The sequence below is a fragment of the Coregonus clupeaformis genome, chromosome 17 (assembly GCF_020615455.1).
Source record: "Coregonus clupeaformis isolate EN_2021a chromosome 17, ASM2061545v1, whole genome shotgun sequence".
NCBI classification, from domain to species: domain Eukaryota; kingdom Metazoa; phylum Chordata; class Actinopteri; order Salmoniformes; family Salmonidae; genus Coregonus; species Coregonus clupeaformis.
The window spans coordinates 65,759,652-65,787,477 of NC_059208.1; the positions used below are offsets into that span (position 1 = coordinate 65,759,652).

The 27,826-nt window shown below is 43.8% G+C and overlaps 2 protein-coding genes and 1 long non-coding RNA gene across 3 annotated transcripts; 1 reads left to right on the plus strand and 2 right to left on the minus strand.

Moving 5' to 3' along the window:
* The first annotated feature begins 2,727 nt into the window (after positions 1-2,727).
* On the plus strand, positions 2,728-3,806 carry LOC123492883. The gene is made up of 2 exons (XR_006661915.1): positions 2,728-2,791; positions 2,836-3,806. It is a non-coding gene; the product is annotated as an uncharacterized LOC123492883 (long non-coding RNA).
* Positions 3,807-6,218: 2,412 nt separating this feature from the next.
* LOC121585817 (SH3 domain-binding protein 5-like) lies at positions 6,219-14,932 on the minus strand (the record flags this gene model as incomplete). The annotated part of the gene is made up of 6 exons (XM_041902102.2): positions 13,819-14,932; positions 13,400-13,462; positions 12,357-12,485; positions 8,924-9,085; positions 6,866-7,039; positions 6,219-6,443 (listed from the first exon to the last, which is right to left on the minus strand). Coding segments are annotated over exons 1-6 (1,014 nt in total), but the record flags the coding sequence as incomplete, so codon positions are not given.
* Positions 14,933-14,985: 53 nt separating this feature from the next.
* On the minus strand, positions 14,986-25,579 carry LOC121585816 (general transcription factor IIH subunit 4). Its single transcript, XM_041902101.2, is given in 11 exon segments — positions 14,986-15,401; positions 15,843-15,904; positions 19,158-19,242; positions 20,273-20,410; positions 22,419-22,562; positions 22,989-23,072; positions 23,270-23,338; positions 24,879-24,917; positions 24,920-24,989; positions 25,265-25,440; positions 25,571-25,579. Coding segments are annotated over 11 exon segments (936 nt in total). The 3' UTR covers positions 14,986-15,341.
* Between the last annotated feature and the right edge of the window lie 2,247 nt (positions 25,580-27,826).

A 27,826-nucleotide genomic window follows, 5' to 3' on the forward strand; every position in this document is an offset into this window, starting at 1 on the left:
GACAGTTCTATAATGTGGTGCTGAAAGGACAGTTCTATAATGTGGTGCTGAAAGGACAGTTCTAGACTGTGGTGCTGAAAGGACAGTTCTATAATGTGGTGCTGAAAGGACAGTTCTATAATGTGGTGCTGAAAGGACAGTTCTATAATGTGGTGCTGAAAGGACAGTTCTAGACTGTGGTGCTGAAAGGACAGTTCTATAATGTGGTGCTGAAAGGACAGTTCTAGACTGTGGTGCTGAAAGGACAGTTCTATAATGTGGTGCTGAAAGGACAGTTCTATAATGTGGTGCTGAAAGGACAGTTCTAGACTGTGGTGCTGAAAGGACAGTTCTATAATGTGGTGCTGAAAGGACAGCTCTATAATGTGGTGCTGAAAGGACAGTTCTATAATGTGGTGCTGAAAGGACAGTTCTATAATGTGGTGCTGAAAGGACAGCTCTATAATGTGGTGCTGAAAGGTCAGTTCATCTGAACATGAAAAGGTTTCTATTTTATCAAAGTTTCTATTTTTTGCCTCTCAAATACTCAATGAGTACGTTTACATGCACAGTAATAATTTGATATTAAACTGATTATGGCAGAAGGCAGATTACGCAATAGTCATGTGAACACCTTACTCTGCTTATCTTAATCGGTGTAAAGTGAAAATCGAAGTAAGCATATGCCGATTAAAACATCTGGTTTTCTGAGCAATCTATCGAATTATTAGGACTGGTAGGCCTAAACTTATTTATCGGCGTTCCAGCGGTGTGTTTGATCTGCGCATGTGCCAGCACCAGCCGAGAGCCTCCCTCTTTAGCCGGAGTGAAGTGTGTTTGGAACTGAATGTATGCGTCATAGAAGTAAGTCGTTTTTCACATACAAACTTTATATTTCCTTACTCAGAATCAAGTATGCTTCTCAAACATAACATGGATGCTGTGGTAGAACGTTTATTTTGATTGGCGATGTTCTGCATTTATCAGCGCCATCAGTAGGCTGACTTCACGTTATTTTTCCAAAGCATGTAAACGTTTTAAACTAGCTATTATATTAATCTATCCACAATAATCTTATTATTTTGTGCATGTAACCGTGCTCATTGAAGCCCTGGGTTGTAGTATCTCAAATTGCACCGTATTCCCTATTTACAGTATGGGCCTTGGTCAAAAGTAGTTCACTATGTATGAAATAGGGCGCCATTTGCGGGGACACGCTAGAGCGCTTCAAAGGGTAGGTGAGTTTGTCTCCATTTTAGCAGAGCTGTCATCACCTTTGCTCCTGCCATCCTTTTGACAGAAGTCCCTTGTGATTGCTCACCCTCCAATCATTTGTCACTTTCCCATTCTCTCCGGCCCCCAAAATTACAGTCTGTCGCCACTTTTCTTTTCTCGCCTCGCCCCCAGTTCTTTTTTTTATTTCACAATCACAAATCAATTATCCCCCCCCCCCACCCCACCCCACACCTATTTAACTCCACCTCTTCTATTTCACTCTCTCCCCCTGCGGCCGGCGGGTTCAAAGTGCAGCTGTTCTCTACATTTTATATATCTAGATTTATATCACCATTTAATAGTTGAAACTCGGAGAAACAGAGGATGATCTCCCGTTTTCTTTCGGTTTGTGTCCCAAATGGCACCCTATTCCCTACATAGTGCACTACTTTTGACCGGAGCCCATAGGGGCACTATATAGGGAATAGGGTACCATTTGGGACTCCGCATGTCTCATTGATATTCAGTATCACAGAGTAGACAGACCTAACATGCAGGATGCTGTTATCATGGGTGTTGTGTTATTTCAACCCTGTGTTTCTCTCAGACTGCAGATTACGATAGAGGCCCACCTGCACTTAATATCATGGTACAATAACTCTGCCTCCAGGGATGGTTGTACAATTCTACAGAAAGTCAATGTAAAATGTGAACATGTACTGGAGAGTGCAATACAACAGTGGAAACTGCTTCTGACAATGGGGTACAATGATCTGCAAATGAACGTGTCCTACTGTGATTTCAATGGCATGACAAAATACACCTTATGCAATCAATGGTTCGCACAACCACACATGAAGAGCTAAAGCCATAGTTAGTAGTGTGGAATTATTCTAAATCAAAAACTGAAAATAGAGACGCAAAAACAAGACTGAAACAAGTTTTTTTCAATGCATAGGTGTGCAGTCTTTTTGGGAGTGACCATCACTTTTTCTATTTTGGGCTATATGACTTTACCCATATGAACACCCCATTCCATAGAAGCCTTCTAGCAGTGTAGGAAATATCTAAAACTCTACAGATGCAACATCATCTTAAATCAAAAAGTTTAATGGTTGCAACAGCATCATATTCCATAAATGTACATATACACCATTAATAAGTTAACATTCATATCATCAGTATTATTATTATACAGCCACTACACTTCAAATGGCACCCTATTCCCTATATAGTGCACTTCTTTTGACCAGCGCCCATAAGTACTGTACTATGTAGGGAATATTGTACTACTTTATTTGGGATGCACCCCATATACATGAACAAATAAAACATGGTGTCAAGTGGAGCAGGCAAATGAGAAGACCTTCCATTAAACGCTTCACACACCCTATTCCCTACGTAGTGCACTACTTTTGACCAGAGCCCTAAGGGCCCTTGTGCACTATATAGGGAATAGGGTGCCATTTGGGAGTGAACCAGAAACTGACCCCAAGTCAGCATTTATCAGTGGATGGAGTGAGGGGGGTGTAGTGGGAACATTGTGGGAAGAAGCAGATGTGATAAGAGAACCAGGTTAAGAGAACGGAACAGCCAGGTCACAAGGATGATATGACCAGGTTAAGAGAAGGGAACACCCAGGTCACAAGGATGATATGACCAGGTTAAGAGAAGGGAACAGCCAAGTCACAAGGATGATATGACCAGGTTAAGAGAAGGGAATAGCCAAGTCACAAGGATGATATGACCATGTTAAGAGAACGGAACAGCCAAGTCACAAGGATGATATGACCAGGTTAAGAGAAGGGAACAGCCAAGTCACAAGGATGATATGACCGGGTTAAGAGAAGGGAACAGCCAGGTAACAAGGATGATATGACCAGGTTAAGAGAAGGGAACAGCCAAGTCACAAGGATGATATGACCAGGTTAAGAGAAGGGAATAGCCAAGTCACAAGGATGATATGACCATGTTAAGAGAAGGGAACAGCCAAGTCACAAGGATGATATGACCAGGTTAAGAGAAGGGAACAGCCAAGTCACAAGGATGATATGACCAGGTTAAGAGAAGGGAACAGCCAGGTAACAAGGATGATATGACCAGGTTAAGAGAAGGGAACAGCCAAGTCACAAGGATGATATGACCAGGTTAAGAGAAGGGAACAGCCAAGTCACAAGGATGATATGACCAAGTTAAGAGAAGGGAACAGCCAAGTCACAAGGATGATATGACCAGGTTAAGAGAAGGGAACAGCCAAGTCACAAGGATGATATGACCAGGTTAAGAGAAGGGAACAGCCAAGTCACAAGGATGATATTGTCCAGGTTAAGAGAAGGGAACAGCCAAGTCACAAGGATGATATGACCAGGTTAAGAGAAGGGAACAGCCAAGTCACAAGGATGATATGACCAGGTTAAGAGAAGGGAATAGCCAGGTAACAAGGATGATATGACCAGGTTAAGAGAAGGGAACAGCCAAGTCACAAGGATGATATGACCAGGTTAAGAGAAGGGAATAGCCAAGTCACAAGGATGATATGACCATGTTAAGAGAAGGGAACAGCCAAGTCACAAGGATGATATGACCAGGTTAAGAGAAGGGAACAGCCAAGTCACAAGGATGATATGACCAGGTTAAGAGAAGGGAACCGCCAGGTAACAAGGGTGAACTGAAAGATTGGGTGGGTGAAGGGGTAAGGAGTGTAAAAAGGGAAAAACAAAAACGCCACAAGTATTCATGTGCAAAATTTAAACAGTCAAAAGATTCAAATCAATGGCACAGGTTTGCACGAAACAAAACAACATTAAAAGTATGTACATTAACAGTAAATACCATTACTTTACCATATCCTTCTTCCCTCACCGTCATCCCTCCCTCCCTCCCTCTTTGTGTGTCTCTGGTGTAGTGATCTAGTGTCACTGTCTGGTGACATCAATAAAATCAAGGTAAGGTGCCTGTCAACAGGTACAAAATGAACAAGTGAAGAAACTGGTCACATGACCCCAGGAAGTGAAAACCCCTATACATAAATAATGTTGCCTTCTACAATACCCAGGTGTTACACTAAAATACAATTTAGTGGTGTTAAGTGCAGGTGAAATGCAAGTAAATTTTTCAACAATGTTAACTATGGTAAAACACTGGTCAAGTATTTCAATCTAAAACAATTAAAAAAACTTCACTAAATAGTCTAACTATTCAAGGAAGACAGTTAAGAAATTAAATAATTCACGGTTAGAATTCCTTGATTACAAAAAATGTCATCAAAGACATTAGGGGGTATTTGCGTGTTAAATGTGAGGTCCAAAGGCACTTAAAATACATTTGAGTAAAATAAAAATCGTATTTTAGATGTTCATCAAACTGTCCTTTATGGCTTACGCGATACTAAAGGAGTTTATTAGAACCATTTCCCACCATGCAGTGTAACATCTTGAATGAGTCCCAAATGGCACCCTATTCCCTATATACTGCACTACTTTTGACCAGAACCCTATGAGCCCTTGTCAAAAGTAGTGCACTACATATGGAATAGAGTGCCACTTTGGATGTAGATCTTGTGTGAGATCAGGCTAGCGGACACAATGTCTTCCTGACAGAAAGCAGGGATTGTGAAAGGTCAGAGAGAAAAGCGCTGTGGAAGTGTTAGGTCAATGTGAGTGACAGAGACATTCTCTACAGTCTGGCGTCTGAGGGTCGTTGGCCCTCTAGGTGCTGGGAACATTTCCAGAACATTCTACTGGGGTAAAAAAAACTATAAAAACAGGTCTAGTAACAAATTAAAATGTTTTAAGGTGTTTAAAATACGATAATCATATTATTTTTGTATTTCTTTTGTTCATTCCAAGGACGAGGGAAAACCAAATTCTGTGGTTAATTCAATCAATATGGAAAAAGCAAAAAGGCGTTCATTCAGGGACTAATGTCAATACAAAAATAGCATTCATAAAATAAGCTTCGCTGCTTAAACGTTCAGTAGTTGCATGTGAAATGGTCAGTAGAGTTAAGAGTATGCTCTATTTTATGTTACGTCTCTGTATCTACATACAAGCACTGTGTTTAGACTAGCTTTGCCTCAGTGGATTTGTCATGCGTTGTAGTCTCTGTCACGGATATCTTACTGTGTTGAACAATAGACAGATCAGAGTGTAGAAACTACAAGTCCCACAGGGACCTAGTGAATCACCTAACACTTCCCCTTCTCTCTCGCTCTCGGTCACTCTCACATTGTTATTCATTCATGTGTGCATGATGTACCAGCCACCCTCCTCCCTGCTACTCCCTTCTGCAGTGTCACAATGATGCAGGCTCTGTGCCAAATGGTGCCCTATTCCCTATGGGCCCAGGTCAAAAGTAGTGGACTATATAGGAAATAGGGTGCGATTTGGGACTCAGCCTCGGTTTCAATCAGTGTTCTACATTTCAATACCTCAAACAGAACTTCTACAACCTCTTTTCTTTTCTCCCTCTGATTTCATTCCTTTATCTGATCCTTCCATCACTCATCACTCCTCCAGTCCGTTCTTCTTCTGGTCTCACAAACTCACACTTCTGTGGTGCTGCTTGACAAAGCTCTCCTGTCTCTCTCTCCCGATCGCCCCCCTCACCTCCTCCAATCTATCCTGCCTTGGAGTGGGGATGACCAATTCCCTGACCTCCCTGACCTCCCTGACCTCCCCCACAACTCTCTCCTCTGCCCTGGGGTTCCTGTCTCGGTCTCTGTTCTCAGCTATCAGTGACCGGTCCCTCTCCCTCTCCCAGTCCTCTCCCATCAGGCTGCTCACATCACTCAGGTCCCCCAGGTGCTCCACCGAGTCACACTTCTCCAGGTCCGAGGCGAAGGTCTGGAGGCTGATGACAGACATGGAGTCTGACCCTGCCTCACCCCTCTCCCTGTGGCCCCAGCCCTGCTCCCTGTGTCTCTCCACCCACTGCCTGGTCTGCTCTCCGTCAGCCCAGTCGTTCTCCTCCAACCCTCCTCCTCCTCCCCCTCCCCCTCCTCCTCCTCCTCCCCCTCCCCCACAGGCTCCTCCAACCTGAACCCTGACCTCAGCTTTGACCTCAGCCTCCGCCCCCACTGGGGAGCTCCGCCCACCGCAGGCTACGGGGCGGGCCCTGGTGGCTCGGACACGCCCCCGCTGGGTGTGGATCTGCTCGCTGATTTGCTCCAGGTTGCGCAGGGCGACGGAGTAGCGCATTTTTTCCCTTGCAACGCGTTCTTCCAGCTGCACCACCTTCCCCTTGTGCTCCTGTCAGGAAATAAAGTTGAAGTAACAGGATTTGTACCCCCGAAATGTTTACGGTGTTTTTAGATTTGATTGAACAATTGTTCTCGGGTGAGCCGCTCGTCAAAATCTTGAAAAAAAATATATTATAATCTGAGCAGCGCTGCTTATGCCCTGGTTTCCTTGAAATTAATGGGGGCGTCTCACGCTTGTCAAAACTAGCAGGTCATGTGTTGCTTAAAACATGGTAGATCAGAAAGAGACTGGTCGTAGCACCAAACCATGAGGGACACCGCAGCTTATGGTGGACACGTTGCTGAAACATGACACTGGCAGACAGTACATTTTAACCGTTTCAGACTATCCTATAGTGAGCACAACCATGAAGTCATTTAGAGATAGGGTCCTGCCCCATGGGCCATTCTGTCTGGGACATGGCTACTCACCTCTAGTAGGCGGTTGAACTGAGCCTTCAGCTCAAAGTAAGGTTTGGACTTGACGATGAACCTCTTCAGGGATTTCTGGAGGGTCTGAACGCGTTGCTCTGCCTCCTGGCACATCTGAGTGACCCGCTGGTGCTCCCGCTCACCCCACAGCCGCTCCTCCTCTGCCTCGTTCACCTGGGGAACACACACACACACACACACACACACACCTCCAGCAGCCGTCGGGGTCATGCCCTCGGACATCAACCCACCCTGACCCAGCCTCCCTCTGTAGGTGCCTCTTTCCCCATCAATCACCAGAATCAACACACTGGCACTTTTTATAAGGAGAAAATCAACCAAGAGTAGGATACCTTATTTCACCTCACGTCACTCACACCAACCCTCTGAGAGGAACAAAGCATTATTAAGCCATCAGCAACACTATCAACTGTTAGGTTGACGCGTGGGGATGATGATACCTGAGTGAGATCTTTGACTTGTCCCTCTCTTCAATCTCATATATATACACACACACACGTTAAAGTGCACTGTGGCTCACTTGAGTCACTTCCATAGCAGAATAGAAATGCGGGAACGCCATTCCAATGAGAATGAGGACGTCCAACCTTGATCTTTATAAGATTACTGGTCCACGTTAATGATCATTGATTAAGCACAGAGAGTGCCCGTCCCCCTGCGCCACGCTGGCCGTCTCAGGCTACATACTAAACAGCTGCTGTGGTCACCTGACACCCTTAGACCCTCCACTCCAGACTGACGAGAAGGCTTAACAATTCACATTGGACCCGATTCAAGTACAATCTCGTGGATGAAGAGATTGATAGTTCTCACAGGACCCCTCCACTAGCATTCACCGTCTACCACAGATATAGCTTTAGCCACTAGTAGGGGGCTAGTGATTGTCTAGTACAGAGATAATCAACTCCAGGACTGGGTCATTGTCTAGTGCAGAGATAATCAACTCCAGGACTGGGTCATTGTCTAGTGCAGAGATAATCAACTCCAGAGCCCAACGCTCTGTTTCTCTAGAGAGAAATCAAATAATTCCCAGAGAAATCAAGTCAAGAACTATGTGGGACGCTGAGCTGAAGGGAGTTGTAGTTTTCACGAGTCAAATATTCAACCTAGTTCAGCAAAGAAACGTGATAATTAACTACATGACCATAATCCATTGCGTCTGTTGTTTCCCGGCTCAGACAGAGAAGGATACACTTTTACACCTGCTACGTTAGGTTAGATACACACAGACTGCATAGACTGTATGAGAGGGGAATGTACACAACACAACGATGAGAGAGAGGGACAGAGACAGTTGGTGGAAGTATGCCTTATCTACTTTGGCTAGCTAAATATAATGAAAAGACAGTTCAGTATTGGGAGCACAGAGATAACATTGTCTGTCTGTCTGGCTGGCTGGCTGTCTGTCTGGCTGGCTGCTGCCTGAGCAGAGACGAGAGTATGACTTTAATAATAATAATAATGTCTACCCAATGTGGACCTGACAGAGACAAGGGAATATTTTCAATGTTTTGGCAATTGAACGTTCACTCTTTTTGGCTTTGGAATTTCCATTAATATCATTTTAATGTCAATTTTTCATAATGCATTTGTTTTCGTTTTTTTAAATCGAAACCGTGATATTTAAATTTTTCAAAAATTGAACCGAAAGGACCTCAAAAAACACTAACCGCTCAGCGCTATTAGCCACAAGTATTCACTGTCTAGTACAAAGATAATCAACTCCTGGACTTTGGGTTGAAGTACTAATGGTTCTCTTTTCTACCTGGTAGTTAACCACTCACCTGCCGTACCACGTCTGAATCAGCCCTGATAGAAGGAGAAAATGAAACCAGAAGTGTTTCAGCCCACCAGAACCAGAGTTGAATATCCCAGGGCCTGTCACTCCTACTCTGAGATGCTTTAGGAATACGGGCCCTGGTCTGGCCCTGGTCTGGCCCTGGTCTACCATAGCTACGACCTGTCCTCTCCCTGTGCTTTGGAGGACCCCCAACCCCCTCCTCCTCCTCTTCCTCCTCCTCCTCTCTCTCTGTGTACCTTGGAGGTGGCGTGGTTGAGCATCTCCTGCCAGGTGGGGTCCAGAGTGTTCCTGTCCGCCAGGAGGCCCTGCTCTGCCACGTACACCATCTCTCTGGCAGCCGTATGCATGGAGACGGCTCTCTCGTACCGCAACGCTGCCTTCTGCGTCTCCTGCTGGGCCTACAACCAATCATAGTTCAGTAAAGGACACTACAATTAATCGTAGTTTAGTAAGAGAGACACCACAACCAATCATAGTTCAATAACTAATCCCTACAACCAATCATACGACGAACAAATTACTAAGGGGTGAATCCTTACTTACTGACGTCAGTCCATGACTAAGTGAAAATCTGATTTAAATGGAAGTTATGATTAGCCTCTAAAAATCAGGAGAATGATGGTGGTGGTGCCAATGAGGAAAACAGGAAGACTCCCCATCACCAAGTATAAACAAGAAGACAACAGCAACGGCTACAAAGCACAGAGAAGTGAAACAGAAAAATAGCTGGTCCTGATCGTATTCACGCCAGTTGGTGAATTATGTCAAAAGCCAGAGAAGGGGGAAGATTTGTCGATGTTGGTTTAGGGAGAAGGGGAGAAGCACTTTGAGACAAGGGCTGCGTCCCAAATGGCAACCCTATTCCCTATAGGGCCCTGGTCAAAAGTAGTGCACTATAAAAAGGGAATAGTGTGTCATTTGGGACGCAAGCCAAGGTGACTCAGAATCACAGGGGAGGATAGAACTGATGTACCCTGAGAGAGGCGGCGGCAGCAGGAGGGGGCTGGGCCGGATAGACGCACAAGGTTGCCCAAAGTTTAGGGTCGTCAGGCGAAGATTGATGACGGCTTCACTTTTGAGCACCAGTTATAATTTTTGTGACACGATTCCCTTGACTGTCTGTCTCGGTCAATAGCAGTCAGACGTGTGGCAGGCGAACCAAGCAACATTTGTGGACAGAATAATAAAATCACAAAAGGTGCTTGGTTGTCTTGTCTCCTGAATAGACATCGACGTAGGTAACACCTACAGTTGAAGTCGGAAGTTTACATACACTTAGGTTGGAGTCATTAAAACTCGTTTTTCAACCACTCCACAAATTTCTTGTTAACAATCTATAGTTTTGGCAAGTCGGTTAGGACATCTACTTTGTGCATGACATAAGTAATTTTTCCAACAATTGTTTACAGACAGATTATTTCACCTATAATTCACTGTATCACAATTCCAGTGGGTCAGAAGTTTACATACACTAAATTGACTGTGCCTTTAAACAGCTTGGAAAATTCCAGAAAATGATGTCATGGCTTTAGAAGCTTCTGATAGGCTAATTGACATCATTTGAGTCAATTGGAGGTGTACCTGTGGATGCATTTCAAGGCCTACCTTCAAACTCAGTGCCTCTTTGCTTGACATCATGGGAAAATCAAAAGAAATCAACCAAGACCTCAGAAAAAAATGGTAGACCTCCACAAGTCTGGTTCATCCTTAGGAGCAATTTCCAAACACCTGAAGGTACCACGTTCATCTGTACAAACAATAGTACGCAAGTATAAACACCATAAGACCACGCAGCTGTCATACCGCTCAGGAAGGAGACGCGTTCTGTCTCCTAGAGATGAATGTACTTTGGTGCGAAAAGTGCAAATCAATCCCAGAACAACAGCAAAGGACCTTGTGGATATGCTGGAGGAAACAGGTACAAAAGTATCTATATCCACAGTAAAACGAGTCCTATATCAACATAATCTGAAAGGCCGCTCAGCAAGGAAGAAGCCACTGCTCCAAAACCGCCATAAAAAAGCCAGACTACAGTTTGCAACTGCACATGGGGACAAAGATCGTACATTTTGGAGAAATGTCCTCTGGTCTAATGAAACAAAAATATAACTGTTTGTCCATAATGAGCATTGTTATGTTTGGAGGAAAAAGGGGGGACTTGCAAGCCGAAGAACACCATCCCAACCGTGAAGCATCATGCTGTGGCAGCATCATGCTGTGGGGGTGCTTTGCTGCAGGAGGGACTGGTGCACTTCACAAAATAGATAGCATCATGAGGAAGGAAAATGATGTGGATATATTGAAGCAACATCTCAAGATATCAGTCAGGAAGTTAAAGCTTGGTCGCAAATGGGTCTTCCAAATGGACAATGACCCCAAGCATACTTCCAAAGTTGTGGCAAAATGGCTTAAGGACAACAAAGTCAAGGTATTGGAGTGGCCATCACAGAGCCCTGACCTCAATCCTATAGAACATTTGTGGGCAGAACTGAAAAAGCGTGTGCGAGCAAGGAGGCCTACAAACCTGACTCAGTTACACCAGCTTCAAACACAGATTCAACCACAAAGACCAGGGAGGTTTTCCAATGCCTCGCAATGAAGGGCACCTATTGGTAGATGGTAAAAAAAAAAAAAAAGCAGACATTGAATATCCCTTTGAGCATGGTGAAGTTATTAATTACACTTTGGATGGTGTATCAATACATCCAATCACGACAAAGATAGAGGTTTCCTTTCTAACTCAGTTGCCAGAGAGGAAGGAAACCGCTTAAGGATTTCACCATGAGGCCAACGGTGACTTTAAAACAGTTACAGAGTTAAATGGCTGTGATATGAGAAAACTGAGGATGGATCAACAACATTGTAGTTCCTCCACAATACTAACCTTAATGACAGAGTGAAAAGAAAGAAGCATGTACAGAATATGCCAAAACATGCATCAAGATACTAAAGTAATAATGCAAAAAATGTCATTTTTGTCCTGAATACAAAGTGTTATGTTTGGGGTAAATCCAATGCAACACATTACTGAGTACCACGCTCCATATTTTCAAGCATAGTGATGGCTGCATCATGTTATGAGTATGCTTGTAATCGTTAAGGATTGGGGAGTTTTTCAGGATATAAAAATCAACGGAATGGAGCACAGGCAAAATCCTAGAGGAAAACCTGGTTCAGTCTGCTTTCCACCAGACACTGGGAGATTAATTCACCTTCCAGCAGGACAATAACCTAAAACACAAGGCCAAATCTACACTGGAGTTGCTTACCAAGAAGAGTGGCTGAGTTACAGTTTTGACTTAAATCTACTTGAAAATCTATGGCAAGACCTGAAACTGGTTGTCTAGCAATGATCAACAACCAATTTGACAGAGCTTGTGTGAATACTTAAGTAAATGAATTATTTCTGTATTTTATTTTCAATACATTTCTAAAAACATGTTGTTTTCACATTGTCATTTTAATCCATTTTAGAATAAGGCTGTAAAGTAACAAAATGTGGAAAAAGGGAAGGGGTCTGAATATTTTCCAAAGGCACTGTAGGTTGACAGAGGCCGGCTGACTAAATGGCTATTTTGTCACACCAGAGATAATATTAAAAACATTTCGATGAGCACCCACACTCAAACACACACCCAGTCCGACACACAACCCCACACAAACACCAACCTCTTTGGCTAGCCTGCGGGCTTCGTAGTAGGGCCTGGCCTTCTCGATGCAGGTGCCTAGCTGGGAGCCTTGAGCATTGAGCTTCCTGGCTGAGTCAGTGAGGATTCTCCTGTAGCTGGACCTAGCATCCTGAAGGAGAGAGAGACACATTCACCAGTACTGTAATTGATAGGCTACCATAGAATTATATCACTCCAATAACATCCTCAATAGACCTTGAGGCAAGGGAAGTAAGTCATCTCCCACACACAGCCTCTCTGACCTCTGCTCAATAACAACGTATGAAAATGTAAACTTTTACATTACTGTGTGCAGTGAATTAACAGTGTGTTGAGGAGGACCTTGTGGCTAAGTGAGACCTGAGTTACATGACACATGACACTATCTATGTCAATACCCAAGAAAGACAGCTTATAAAGTATAGAGCTAGCATACACTGAGTATACCAAACATTAGGAATACCTTCCTAACATTCCTAATATTGAGTTGCCCCCCCCCTAACCCAATCGGGGCATGGACTCTATAAGGTGTCGAAAGCGTTCCACAGGGATGCTGGCCCATGTTGACTCCTATGCTTCCCACAGTTGTATCAAGTTGGCTGGATGTCCTTTGAGTGGTGGCGCCTGGCACCTACTACCATACCCCGTTCAAAAGGCACTTAAATATTTTGTCTTGCCTTATTCACCCTCTAAATGGCACACATACACAATCCATGTCTCAATTGTCTCAAGGCTTAAAACATCCTTCTTTAACCTGTCTCCTCCCCTTCATCTACACTGATTGAAGTGGATTTAACAAATGACATCAATAAGGGATCATAGCTTTCACCTGGATTCACCTGGTCTGTCTATGTCACGGAAAGAGCAGGTGTTCTTAACGTTTTATATACTCAAGTGTATAGGCCTGTCAGTCATAGAGACACTGTGTTGGGTCGTGTGGCTGATGCAAACAGTCTGTTCTGTGACAAATAGGCCTATTCTCTCCGGACACCTGTTAGATTTGATTCTGGGTTGAAGAGGCTAGGTGACAAAGAGCTCACTCACATCCAGTTGCAGTTCCAGCTTGTTGATCTCATCACTGGCCTGATTTAGGTGCTCTAGCTCGTCCTGAGAGAGAGAGAGATAGAGATAGAGATTTAGTATTGGCCCTGGCCTTACATCACAATAAGTATGAACGGAATCCCTGTGAAATTGTGGAAGCCATTTGCAATGCAGATGTGGTCTTTAAGTTGCATAACCAGGGTAAATGATGCAAGCGTCTGCCATAATGACATGTAGTTTGCCTATGGTTATTTATAGCTAATTTAGCTATATTGACAGTGGAATAAGGATGCAGTTGTCAAGCAGCCTACAATACATGTAAGCAGTATGACGCATGGGTTTGCAATAAAAACAAGAAGTCAGATACTGTAAAGAGTGCTGTACTGCAGACACTTTCAATAAACATTTAAACATAAACTTGCCTGAATTCTAGGGTCCAATTCCTCTTCATATTTGCCTTCTTCATCAGCAGCAGCCTCAATCTTTTTCCCAGTAACACCATCATCCTCACATTCTGTTTTCATGTTGTCCAGAGTGTTTTCGTTCCCTCCACCTGCCTTTCCTCCTCTCAGGATGCTGTTGTCCCCATCCTCAGCCTCTTCGCCGGGGGTCTCTTCGCGTAGGTCCGCCGGTTCGGGACCCCCAGAGCCGGATGGACTTTCACACGAGCTCCCTGGTTCCATTTGTGGCCGATTGTGTTTGGGGGGTTCGCTCGACGAGAGGTGAAGCGTCAATTTATGCAAGTCGTATAAATGTTCAAATACGTGCACCACATGTCGGAAATTCACGTTTGCAATGAGCAACTATTCATAGCTGAACTAGCAGCTAGGTCTCTGTTGTTAGCTAGCTAAATGCTGTAATCAAGCCATTGCTTTAATTGGCTGGCTAACTAGCTAAGGTTAGCTAGCTATTAGCGCGCTGAACTTGCAGGTACATGGCTAGCAAGCTCAAGATATAGCTCCATTTACGCCATTACATTATCAGTGCTGTAGCTTGAATTTACGCCATTACATTATCTGTGCTGTAGCTTGAATTTACGCCATTACATTATCTGTGCTGTAGCTTGAATTTACGCCATTACATTATCTGTGCTGTAGCTTGAATTTACGCCATTACATTATCTGTGCTGTAGCTTGAACCAGTACAATTGCTTTAGACAAACCGGTCCTTCTGCCTTCTTGTCATGACATGACTTTTTCCGATAAATCAGCAAGAAACATATGATTGAAGGCATCAAACATTTATGTGACTGTCAACCAAGCATTGTATCACCCCATCTCTTCCTTATCACTCACCCTGCCCTGTGTTGATAGCACTAAATGTGTCAAATGTATCATCTGTGAAATGTTTTGATATGTTTGATTTAATCAAATTATACAGTATTAAAAAAACATTGTGAAAACATTAAATGCATTTTATATCAGACCTGCATGTTAAATCCCCACATTTCTATGCATGGCTCTTTCTTCTGCAATGAAATACATTTATTTTAATTTAATTTTTTTTACATTTAGCAGACGCTCTTATCCAGAGCGACTTACAGGAGCAATTAGGGTTAAGTGCCTTGCTCAAGGGCACATCGACAGATTTTTCACCTAGTCGGCTCTGGGATTAGAACCAGCGACCTTTCGGTTACTGGCACAACGCTCTTAACCACTAAGCTTCATTTCTGAAAAGTTTGCCTGTAATGCATAAAATTACAGGTATTGCAGGCTGTCATACATTTCTTCAAATCATTTTATTTGCCCATCAACCCAAAAGGAGACAACGGACAATATCACCAACAACAACAACAAAAAAACAGAGACGAAGCACTTGCAGTAGCTTACTCCATTTAGTATTTCCCAACACCAGTCACTGTAGCCTGGGTGCCAGTCCTAACCAACTCATTATGGGAAAAATATAATTTAATGTAAAAATATATCTCTTTATTCCTTTTCCTCTCTTATGCCCCTTCTGTGTGATCAAGTTCACCCACGTTCTGCCACACCAGACAGCCCAGGTTCTGGAGAACAGATACAGACGGAGAGAGTGGGTGTTAAAGTGATAAAAGACACGAGCCTGCATCCCAAATAGCACCCTATTCCCTATGTAGTGCACTACTTTTGACCAGGAAGGTCAGACAAGTTGCTACATGTTAGGCTAATAATGGTAATGGAATTCTAACATTGTTGAACTACAACACTTTAAATCGTTGAAAACGTCAGAGGATGGAGAGAAGACTGTAGCCAGGCTAATTTAAGAGTCTTCTTTCTTGTGCACGGTTAAATCACTGCTCCCCCAAGAAAGCAGCGGTAATGTCCCCGTCACTGGAGCCCCCAACTTCGTAGGTTGGAATTACGCCTTGGACCTCGTGCTCCTCCCTTGTTTCATTACAATAGCGTTCATTGGTGAGTTCATTGACAGAGAGAGAGAGAGAGAGAGAGAATAAAACAAGATATCTGACCTGAGCTCTGTCCCTTAACACCTCAGAGTCAGCCTGGGAGAGGCACTGGTTAGACAGCACTCCTGAGATGGACAGATTGATCGAGGTAGATAGACAGAAAGAGGTAGAGAGGAGCGAGAGACAGAGAATGAAACAGATGCTGATAGCTGGCAGATGACATCAATACTTTATCACTCTATTCCAGTTTACAGCACATCTGAGAGCAGGGGTTACAACTCACCACACACACACACACACAAACACACAGCCTGTATTGACAGTGCGCTATCCTACAGAGACAGGCCACCCTATGTCAGTCATAACCTACTGGGGGAAGAAAATGAATCCCAAAATCAATCAGCTTTGTAAGTCCTCAGGGAGTAGCTAGATGTCCCTTGGACAACGCAGGAGAAAATACAGGGCTGGGGCCATATTTAGAAAGTGCCTCAGAGCAGGAGTCAGGAATTTTTTCTTGATCAAAATGGGGCTTAGGTGGTGGCCGTGGCAAATGGCACCGACTGACATTTTTAGACTAGCAAGAGCAGTGTGCGGGTTTCTCTTTTCTTTCTAGTGATTGTTAGTTCTCAAAGATTATCTTATTAAAAAAATATATATACAGTGCCTTCGGAAAGTATTCAGACCCCTTGACTTTTTCCACATTTTGTTACGTTACAGCCTTATTCTAAAATTAATTAAATTGTTTTTTTCCCCCTCATCAATCTACACACAATACTCCATAATGACAAAGCAAAAACAGGTTTAGAAATGTTTGCTAATTTATTCAACATAAAAAATAAAAATAAAAGTACATAAATATTCAGACCCTTTACTTAGTACTTTCTTGGAGCACCTTTGGCAGCGATTACAGCATCTAGTCTTCTTGGGTATGACGCTACAAGCTTGGCACACCTGTATTTGGGGAGTTTCTCCCATTCTTCTCTGCAGATCCTCTCAAGCTCTGTCAGGTTGGATGGGGAGCGTTGCTGCACAGCTATTTTCAGGTCTCTCCAGAGATGTTCGATCGGGTTCAAGTCAGGGCTCTGGCTGGGCCGCTCAAGGACATTCAGAGACTTGTCCCGAAGCCACTCCTGCGTTGTCTTGGCTGTGTGCTTAGGGTCGATGTCCTGTTGGAAGGTGAACCTTCGCCCCAGTCTGAGGTCCTGAGGATCTCTGTACTTTGCTCCGTTCATCTTTTCCTCGATCCTGACTAGTCTCCCAGTCCCTGCCGCTGAAAAACATCCCCACAGCATGATGCTGCCCCCACCATGCTTCACCGTAGGGATGGTGCCAGGTTTCCTCCAGACGTGACACTTGGCATTCAAGCCAAAGAGTTCAATCTTGGTTTCATCAGACCAGAGAATATTGTTTCTCATGGTCTGAGAGTCTTTAGGTGCCTTTTGGCAAACTCCAAGCGGGCTGTCATGTGCCTTTTACTGAGGAGTGGCTTCCGTCACTCTACCATAAAGGCCTGATTGGTGGAGTGCTGCAGAGATGGTTGTCCTTCTGGAAGGTTCTCCCATCTCCACAGAGGAACTCTAGAGCTCTGTCAGAGTGACCATCGGGTTCTTGGTCACCTCCCTGACCAAGGCCCTTCTCCCCCGATTGCTCAGTTTGGCCCGGGCGGCCAGCTCTAGGAAGAGTCTTGGAGGTTCCAAACTTCTTCCATTTAAGAATGATGGAGGCCACTATGTTGTTGGGATCTGTGCCTCGACGCAATCCTGTCTCGGAGCTCTACGGACAATTCCTTCGACCTCATGGCTTGGTTTTTGCTCTGACATGCCCTGTCAACTGTGGGACCTTATATAGACAGGTGTGTGCCTTTCCAAATCATGTCCAATCAATTGCCTTTACCACAGGTGGACTCCAATCAAGTTGTAGAAACATCTCAAGGATGATCAATGGAAACAGGATGCACCTGAGCTCAATTTCGAGTCTCATAGCAAAGGATCTGAAAAGTTATGTAAATAAGGTATTTCTGTTTTTTTATTTTTAATACATTTGCAAACATTTCTAAAAACCTGTTTTCACTTTGTCATTATGGGGTATTGTGTTATTTATTTTTATTTTTTTGTATCTATTTTAGAGTAAGGCTGTAACATAACAAAATGTGGGAAAAGTCAAAGGGTCTGAGAACTTTCCGAAGGCGCTGTAGCTCCATTATCTTTTCTACATACTTTATATCTGGTTTTAGTTGTTTAAGTTTACAATGAAAACATTTTTACCATCCCCCAAAAATTATTTTCACAAATAAATAATTTACAGTTTGGACGGCGGCTTAAAAGAAACACCCTGGGTAGCCTGAAAAAACACTAAGGAGGCCCGCCCAATACTTTTCTACGCAGGAAAAAACCCTGGGAGTGCAGATCTAGGATCAGTTTAGCCCTTTTAGATCACAATGAATAGTATTGACATGGATAGAGGGGACCTGATCCCAGATCAGCACTCCATATGGACAGGGGGGGACCTGATCCCAGATCAGCACTCCATATGGACAGGGGGGGACCTGATCCCAGATCAGCACTCCATATGGACAGGGGGGGACCTGATCCCAGATCAGCACTCCATATGGACAGGGGGACCTGATCCCAGATCAGCACTCCATATGGACAGGGGGACCTGATCCCAGATCAGCACTCCATATGGACAGGGGGGGACCTGATCCCAGATCAGCACTCCATATGGACAGGGGGGGACCTGATCCCAGATCAGCACTCCATATGGACAGGGGGGACCTGATCCCAGATCAGCACTCCATATGGACAGGGGGGACCTGATCCCAGATCAGCACTCCATATGGACAGGGGGGACCTGATCCCAGATCAGCACTCCATATGGACAGGGGGGACCTGATCCCAGATCAGCACTCCATATGGACAGGGGGGACCTGATCCCAGATCAGCACTCCATATGGACAGGGGGGGACCTGATCCCAGATCAGCACTCCATATGGACAGGGGGGACCTGATCCCAGATCAGCACTCCATATGGACAGGGGGGACCTGATCCCAGATCAGCACTCCATATGGACAGGGGGGGACCTCATCCTAGATCAGCACTCCTCTACTCTGACACACTTGATACATACTGGTTTCATTTCAAAGCACTGAAGTCTTACTGAAGCCTGTTTTTCCCCCAGCAACTGATTCTGAATTCCTATTAATGGCATGTGTCATATGGTTATTACCAGAGAGCCACTGGTTGCCCCTAGGTGAGAGAGCGTGATCTCACCAACCATTAGGTAGGGACGGACATAATTCATCACAATAAAAAAAACAGAGAAACCTGCTCATGAAAGCTTGTATTAAAACGAGCACGTGCACACACAGAGGGCCTCACCCTCAGAGAACTGTAGTCGATCTCTCTCCAGCTCCCATAGTCTGATCTGGCCTGTGGTGGTGGGGGGGGGGGGTAGCACTGGGTTCTGAGAGACACGGAGACAATAGGTAGAAGTTAAGCTTCGTCCCAAATGGCACATTATTCCCTATGTAGTGTACTACTTTTGACCAGGGACCATAGGGCTCTGGTCAAACGTAGGGAAGTATATACGTAATAGGGTGCCATTTGGAACACGACATTAGTCTAGCGAGGTAATGTAAGGATGAAATATGAGTGATGAGCCTCCAGTGTGGGAGTAGGCCCAGACAGGTCAGTCAGCTATTATTGTAATCAACACAGCATGGTAAAGAAGGCTGAGGACAGAGAGGAGGAAGAGACAAGTAAAAATAGAAAGAGAGGGCGGGAGAGGGGGGGAGGTGGAGGGGGGGGAGACAGAGAGGGAGAGAGAGAGAGGTGGAAGGGGGAAGAGAAGGAGAGAGAGAGGGGGAGAGAGAGAGAGGTGGAAGGGGGGGAAGAGAAGGAGAGAGAGAGGGGGAGAGAAAGAGAGGTGGAAGGGGGAAGAGAGAGAGAGGTGGAAGGGGGAAGAGACGGAGAGAGAGAGGGGGAGAGAAAGAGAGGTGGAAGGGGGGAAGAGACGGAGAGAGAGAGAGGGGGAGAGAAAGAGAGGTGGAAGGGGGGAAGAGAGAGAGAGGTGGAAGGGGGGAAGAGACGGAGAGAGAGAGAGGGGGAGAGAAAGAGAGGTGGAAGGGGGGAAGAGAGGGGGAGAGAGAGAGGTGGAAGGGGGGAGGAGACGGAGAGAGAGAGGGGGAGAGGGGGAGAGAGAGAGAGGTGGAAGGGGGAAGAGATGAGAGAGAGAGGGGGAGAGAGAGAGGTGGAAGGGGGGAAGAGACGGAGAGAGAGAGGGGGAGAGAGAGAGGTGGAAGGGGGGAAGAGAAGGAGAGAGAGGGGGAGAGAGATAGGTGGAAGGGGGGAAGAGAAGGAGAGAGAGGGGGAGAGAGATAGGTGGAAGGGGGAAGAGACAGAGAGAGAGAGAGAAAGAGAGAGGGGGGGAGAGAGAGAGAGGGGGGGAGAGAAAAGAAGAATGAACGAGGGAGCAGATTGATATTTGGAGGTACCTGTTTGAGCATGACAGGATGCCCTCTGGTCCTTAGAAAGTGGAGAATCTGAAAAGCACAAAAACAGAAAAACATGATCATTTCCCACTCAAGATCAGAAGCCACAGACCAGCATTTCATGTACAGTGTAACAATCAACTAAAACACACATAGAATGAATAGAGAGACAAAAACATTAATACTTTCCCACACAGAACGACCATGTATTATATTATATTATATTATATTATATATGACCGTATAACAGAGAAAACTAAAACACAAATCAAGTGAAGAGAGAAATCCATTAAAACCAAACTCCAAAGCTATCGGCAGCTCAGTCTGGGGAGGAGAATCAGACAGATGAATAACTTATCACCTGGAAATGAACATGAGCCAAATCAGAAAATACTACAACTAAAGCAAATACTACAACAGCAGGTAGGGAAAGTAAGTAACAGTAATCTGCAGCTCAGAGTCTGGGAAAAAGAAGGCGACAGATATTAGATCAATAATTACATGAATAAGTCAACATTATGCTACCGTTATGAACGCTATTAATAACATTAATTACTGTATCTATTTGCTGTATGTACAATGAGCTCCGAAAGTATTGGGACAGTGAATTTTTTTTACTTGTTTTGTCTCTGTAATCCAGCACTTTGGATTTGAAATGATACAATGAGGCAATGAGGAGGTTAAAGTGCAGACTGTCAGCTTTCATTTGAGGGTATTTTCATCCATATCTATCAGGTGAACCATTTAGAAATTACAGGACTTTTTTGTACATAGTCCCCCCATTTTAGGGGACCAAAAGAATTGGGACAAATTCATTAAAGTAGTTAAAAGTGTGCATTAAAGTAGTCAAAAGTTAAGTATTTGGTCCCATATTCATAACACGCAATGATTACATCAAGCTTGGGACTCTACAAACTTGTTGGATGCATTTGCTGTTTGTTTTGGTTGTGTTTCAGATTATTTTGTGCCCAATAGAAATGAATGGTAAATTATGTATTGTGTCATTTTGGAGTCACTTTTATTGTAAATAAGAATAGTAGATGTTTCTAAACACTTGTACAGAGCCCTGACCTCAACCCCATCGAACACTTTTGGAATGACTTGGAACGTCGACTGCGGGCCTAATCGCCCAACATCAGTGCCCGACCTCACTAATGCTCTTCTGGCTGAATGGAAGCAAGTCCCCGCAGCAATGTTCCAACATCTAGTGGAAAGCCTTCCCAGAAGAGTGGAGGCTGTTATAGCAGCAAAGGGGGGACCAACTCCATATTAATGCCCATGATTTTGGAATGAGATGTTCGACGAGCAGGTGTCCACATACTTTTGGTCATGTAGTGTAGTTTGTTCATACTTGTATAGGGATAGAGGTGATAGTTGGTTCATACTTGTATAGGGATAGAGGTGATAGTTGGTTCATAATTGTATAGGGATAGAGGTGATAGTTGGTTCATACTTGTATAGGGATAGAGGTGATAGTTGGTTCATACTTGTATAGGGATAGAGTTGATAGTTGGTTCATACTTGTATAGGGATAGAGGTGATAGTTGGTTCATAACTGTATAGGGATAGAGGTGATAGTTGGTTCATACTTGTATAGGGATAGAGGTGATAGTTGGTTCATACTTGTATAGGGATAGAGGTGATAGTTGGTTCATAATTGTATAGGGATAGAGGTGATAGTTGGTTCATAACTGTATAGGGATAGAGTTGATAGTTGGTTCATACTTGTATAGGGATAGAGGTGATAGTTGGTTCATACTTGTATAGGGATAGAGGTGATAGTTGGTTCATACTTGTATAGGGATAGAGGTGATAGTTGGTTCATAATTGTATAGGGATAGAGGTGATAGTTGGTTCATAATTGTATAGGGATAGAGGTGATAGTTGGTTCATAATTGTATAGGGATAGAGGTGATAGTTGGTTCATAATTGTATAGGGATACATTTTACATTACATTTTAGTCATTTAGCAGACGCTCTTATCCAGAGCGACTTACATGAGCAATTAGGGTTAAGTGCCTTGCTTAAGGGCACATCGACAGATTTTTCACCTAGTCGGCTCGGGGATTAGAACCAGAGACCTTTCGGTTACTGGCACAATGCTCTTACCCACTAAGCTACCTGCCGCCCTAGAGGTGAATAGAGGTTAGAGGTGATAGTTGGTTTCCACTATGATGAAACCTGAATCTCCAGTCCCTGGGGCAGCGCCCATAGCGGTGGAGGAAGAGTTGGCGGAGACGCCAGCAGACAGGGTGATGGCCAGTCTAGTGGGGTAGTACCTTCTAGACTTCCTCTGAGGAGACCAGAGAGAGGGTATGGGGTACAGGACCAGGGGTAAAAAGGACAGGGACAGTCTGTTATTCAATCTAAACTCTGCTTTTTTTTTTTAGGTCTAATCTGGCTCCTCCACCATATCTAATCTGGCTCCTCCACCATATCTAATCTGGCTCCTCCACCATATGTAATCTGGCTCCTCCACCATATGTAATCTGGCTCCTCCACCATATCTAATCTGGCTCCTCCACCATATCTAATCTGGCCCCTCCACCATATCTAATCTGGCCCCTCCACCATATCTAATCTGGCCCCTCCACCATATCTAATCTGGCTCCTCCACCATATCTAATCTGGCTCCTCCACCATATCTAATCTGGCTCCTCCACCATATCTAATCTGGCTCCTCCACCATATCTAATCTGGCTCCTCCACCATATCTCACATTCCTCTGGAAGACGAGGCCAAACTCTCTCAGGTGCTGTAGGAAGGTGAGCAGAGACTCACTCATACCTTCCACTGAGTAGTCCTGTGGTACAGCAGTGACATATAGTTAGTGGTTAGTTAGACTGTGAGCAGAATATTCAGTAGTCAACTAATCCATACAATGATTATGAGACGTTTCTCTTTGTATAACAACACAACGTCAATCAATCAATGGTAAAAGTTGAATGTTCTACATGAATGCAAGTAAATCTGCTGATATGTCAGTGCTGAAACACTCACCCTGCCAAGTGTGGAGAAACACAGATGTAATAAGAAGGACAGGATTTCCACCAGGTCCATCCCTCGAGTCTGAAGGAAGAGAGAGAGAGAATATACTAGGAAGGGCAAGCACATTACAGAAGGGAAGCATTATGTGTGTGTGACTGTGTGTGTGGGTCGCGCTGAACATTTGATGGGCAACATTTTAATTTACCAGACATTTGAGAAATGTATCGGATCAATATGCATTGGCTGCGTAACCTGATTAGGGCGTCCACCCATGGTGCTCAGAATGACAGAAATCACATTTAGATTATGGTAATTCATATTAACAGAACATGCAAGTCGAGGATGAAACGATGTGCAGTCCATCTTACCGAATTCTGATGCGCACTTTGAAGATGTTAGAATAACTGTCCACATTTACTTTTCCTCAGCCCACAAGACGAGTAACGAACAGCTAAATCACTAGCCTATGTCAATCTACTATAGTAGAAACCTTTAGGCTACCTATTCTATCGGCCAGCTTGTCAAGAAAGAAATAGCCTATTCCAAACAGACTCTGGGACAGTTGTGGGACGATAGATCCCAAATTCCTACAACCAGTTGTCTTAGGCTACATTTTTTTTTTTTTACATTTAAAAGCAATGAGTCTGAAAATAACAAATCAGAATTTTGAGCTTAAAATGTTGATAAACTATTATTTATTCACATTATAAGCACAGCAATGCGCACAAGGCAGTAGGGTATGCGCAAATGTTCGTTCCATAATGCAGTTAGCGGGAAAAAACCGTTGTCACATATGCGAGCGGTTTCATGTGATGGAAATGAAAATATCAGTTAGAAATGTAGATAGAGAGGCGATCTAATAGGCTACTTTGAAGCAAGGCAAGACATGCCTCATAATATGTATTAAAACGTTCAGGTTACAAACAATTAAGTATATGTTTTCAAAATGCACACCGCCTCCAGTTCATTGCAAAGTGGTGTGGGACGCGCTGATAAAACCTGCCTCGCGTTGCCCGTTTGATGCCGCATTCAAAACGACTGGCAACTCGGAAATCTCCGACTTCCGACTTCACTGTGTTCAAGACAACTGGTAACTGGGGAAAAAAAACGAGCTCCGCCTGGGAAAAATCGTTTTGAACGGTCATCCAAATCGGAATTCCAACTCGGAACTCTTTCTAGAGCTCCAACTTTCCGACCTGACGATCACTGACGTCATGATTTGACCTCGTATTTTTCAGAGTTCCCAGTTGTCTTGAAAGCACCATAAAATGCTGCAGCAGCAGGTCTTGCCTGTCTGACATATTTTCTACTCAAAGGCTCTGTATCTGTATGCAGTATGCGTGTGATAAATAAGACACACATAACGAATATACTGTACATATGCGCCAATTTAATGACACTAAATTATGCAAATTAACCTATAGACCGATAAGCATGACCAGTCAAATGTATTTCCATCCGACTGGTATTTCCATCAATGAAGAGGATAAAAAGCATTATTTCACACTGGGATTCTTTCTTCTTCTCCAGGACAATTGGCTGGCACCAATTGTATTTATTGGCTTTTCCCAAAAAAATGTTTGACAAAACCCTGTGTTTTACCTATGTTTTAAGGACATACCTGTGCCGTGTTGAGGTACTGTAGGGTGAAGTCCCAGAGCAGGAAGAGGCAGCGTCCAGGAGCAGGAACTGGAAACCAGCAGAGGTGATACAGGGGGCATCTCCAGCCTCACTGGAGGTGGGCAAGAGATGTAGGATCCATGAGGATGGAGATAAGAGAAAGAGGGATTTAGAGAGGAACATAGAAATTCAAAAGAATATTTGGTAGACTTTCATTGTGAAAACACTTTGAAACAGAGAAATGTCATTCACAAATTATCCCAAATACTTGAATACAAAAAGAATACAGGTAAACTAGTAATAGTAAAATATGAATGGCAAGAAATTAAGAGTGTGTGTTAGTATAACACTGAGTTCATAGCGGTCCCTCAGTGGGGTGGTACCTACGTTCTCATGAGGCCAGCCTGAATGAGGAGCTGGGACAGATCTTGGCTGATTGCAGCACTGGGACAGCCCACCATGAAGTGGAGTATAACCTCCCAGCGCTCCAAGGCATACTTATCCAGACTCTCCACGTCACGGGTATGTCTGTCAGGACCCAGACTGTCACCCTGGTCTGCCCGCTACTTACCCCTGAAAAGAGGAGAGGAAGTGGAGGAGGAGAGGGAGGAGGAGGAGAGCATGAGTATATTTGAACACGAGCCATAAAAAATATATGTTTTCACTAGCAAGTTTAAGCTTTGGTAATTCTACTGCTGGCATATTAAGCCCCCATGTGGTACTGTAGATACTAAGTACCCTCAGTGGCGGCTCCTGAAAAAATTCTCAGGAGGGGCAATTTTTCTGATGATTTAGGTGACCTACACACATTTTTAAAAAGATATGTCCAGCAACAACATGAAGACAGGGGCAGCATATAAGTCAATACCAGAATCATTTATTGACTGATCTCAGGGAGTGCTCCTAATCTCAGCTTGTTACCTGTATAAAAGACACCTGTCCACAGAAGCAATCAATCAATCAGATTCCAAACTCTCCACCATGGCCAAGACCAAAGAGCTCTCCAAGGATGTCAGGGACAAAATTGGAGACCTACACAAGGCTGGAATAATAATAATAATAATAATAATATGCCATTTAGCAGACGCTTTTATCCAAAGCGACTTACAGTCATGCGTGCATACATTTTTGTGTATGGGTGGTCCCGGGGATCGAACCCACTACCTTGGCGTTACAAGCGCCGTGCTCTACCAGCTGAGCTACAGAAAGTGGATACTCATGGATGCGCATCGCAATTGTAAAATGTCAACACAATTGGAGACACCACGTCATTTTTGGAGACATGTTATTGACAGTAAACTATTGTAGATGCGACTGCTAACTAAATAAAACATTTTAGCTGGCTAGCTAATCATCTTAGCTAAATGTGGGGCAAACAATTCAGTTATTTACCGTTAATTTGAGGGATTGGGGTGAAAGAAATCGAGTTACATAGTGATACTTTACGATATACTGTATTGACAATATCGCAATATAACCATATCCACCCTGTCCAAAGTCTCTACTTGGTCTCAGTTCTCCAGTAAACTTGTGATTATCAACACTAACCTCATCGTTGTGGCGGCGGACAGCTAGCCTGTATCCCTCATCCAGTTGAGTGGCAATGTTATTTTTTCGTTCGTACCATTTTTTGGAAAATCCTCGGGTGTAGGACTTCCCCCCTTTAGTAGAAACCTGTTGAATTATTAAATTTGGTCTGGGAGGTCCTAATTGTTTCGTTGCCAATTTATCTTCATTTGTTCGCCGACAAAAAGGAAATTCTTTCAAAGACACAATCGAGTTGCACTGAAGCCTAGCCATGTTGATAGTAGTAGTGAATTGATTGACGCTGCTACCCTCTCTTTTCTTAGTTACGTTCATGTGACGAAAGCGCGTAAGTGCAAGCCCACAGACACCCATTGAGATTGTATTGAAGGCTCTGAAATTTGAAAAAAATTGATTTTACATGGGAGTCTATGACAGAAGTTCTGGGCGATTTTCAATCTGACTGAAATCGCCCCAAAAGGGGGTGGAGCCATTTGAAGCACGACTTTAGCCTGATTCGACATTTAGTGGCAGTGTGGCACTGTGGCAGATCAGACGTATAGATTACAACACTGATAACTACTGTTGCCGTGATATAATTGATTAGAAAAAAAATCCCTTCCTTTTCCCGTTTGGCAGTGCGTCGCCCATATCGCCCTATTGAACAGGCCGTCCCTGAGTACCCTACAAAAGAAAGAGTTGACTTATCCTCCTAGCAATGCTATCCTCGGGTTGTCTTTGAATACGGGGTTCAGAACGTTTCCCTGTAGGCCTCCCTGTAGCTGCTGGCTGTGCCCTAGTCTGAGACCAGACAGCACAGAGACACACTGATCATGGTCCCCGAAGAAAGAGAAGGAAATCAACCCATTTTAGACTAGAGTCTGGAGAGTTTCAAGTTTTAATGTCACATGCACAAGTACAATGAAATGCCTTTCCTGTAAACTCTAAACACAACAATGCAGTAATCAATAACAATGTAAAACTAAAAATAACATATGATAGAACAAAAACACACGAGAAATAAAAATAAGAACACAAGAAAGTAAGAACACTATATATAGAAAGTGTGTTAACACGGGTGCTTGTGGTTCAAACAAGCATTTACATCGCCATTTTTTATTGATGAGAATGTTTTACCTGAGGGTTATCAGAAATGGCCTAAATAATTCATAGAAATCTATAAATTCGGCATCTTCTTTCCTCATCAAGTTTACAAAGACAGTTGACGCCATGCCGGATGGTCACGTGATTTAGACCGCCACAAGGGGGAGCCTTCTGATTGGAGCAACTGCTTTTGCCGCACTCAACACAACAGTGAAATGTAAATGTGGTGTTTACTTTAATAAATAAAGATGACCAAAATAATACATTGTTAATTTACACATGTGTAACCATTAAGTATGTTATTAAGGCAAATTCACTGTC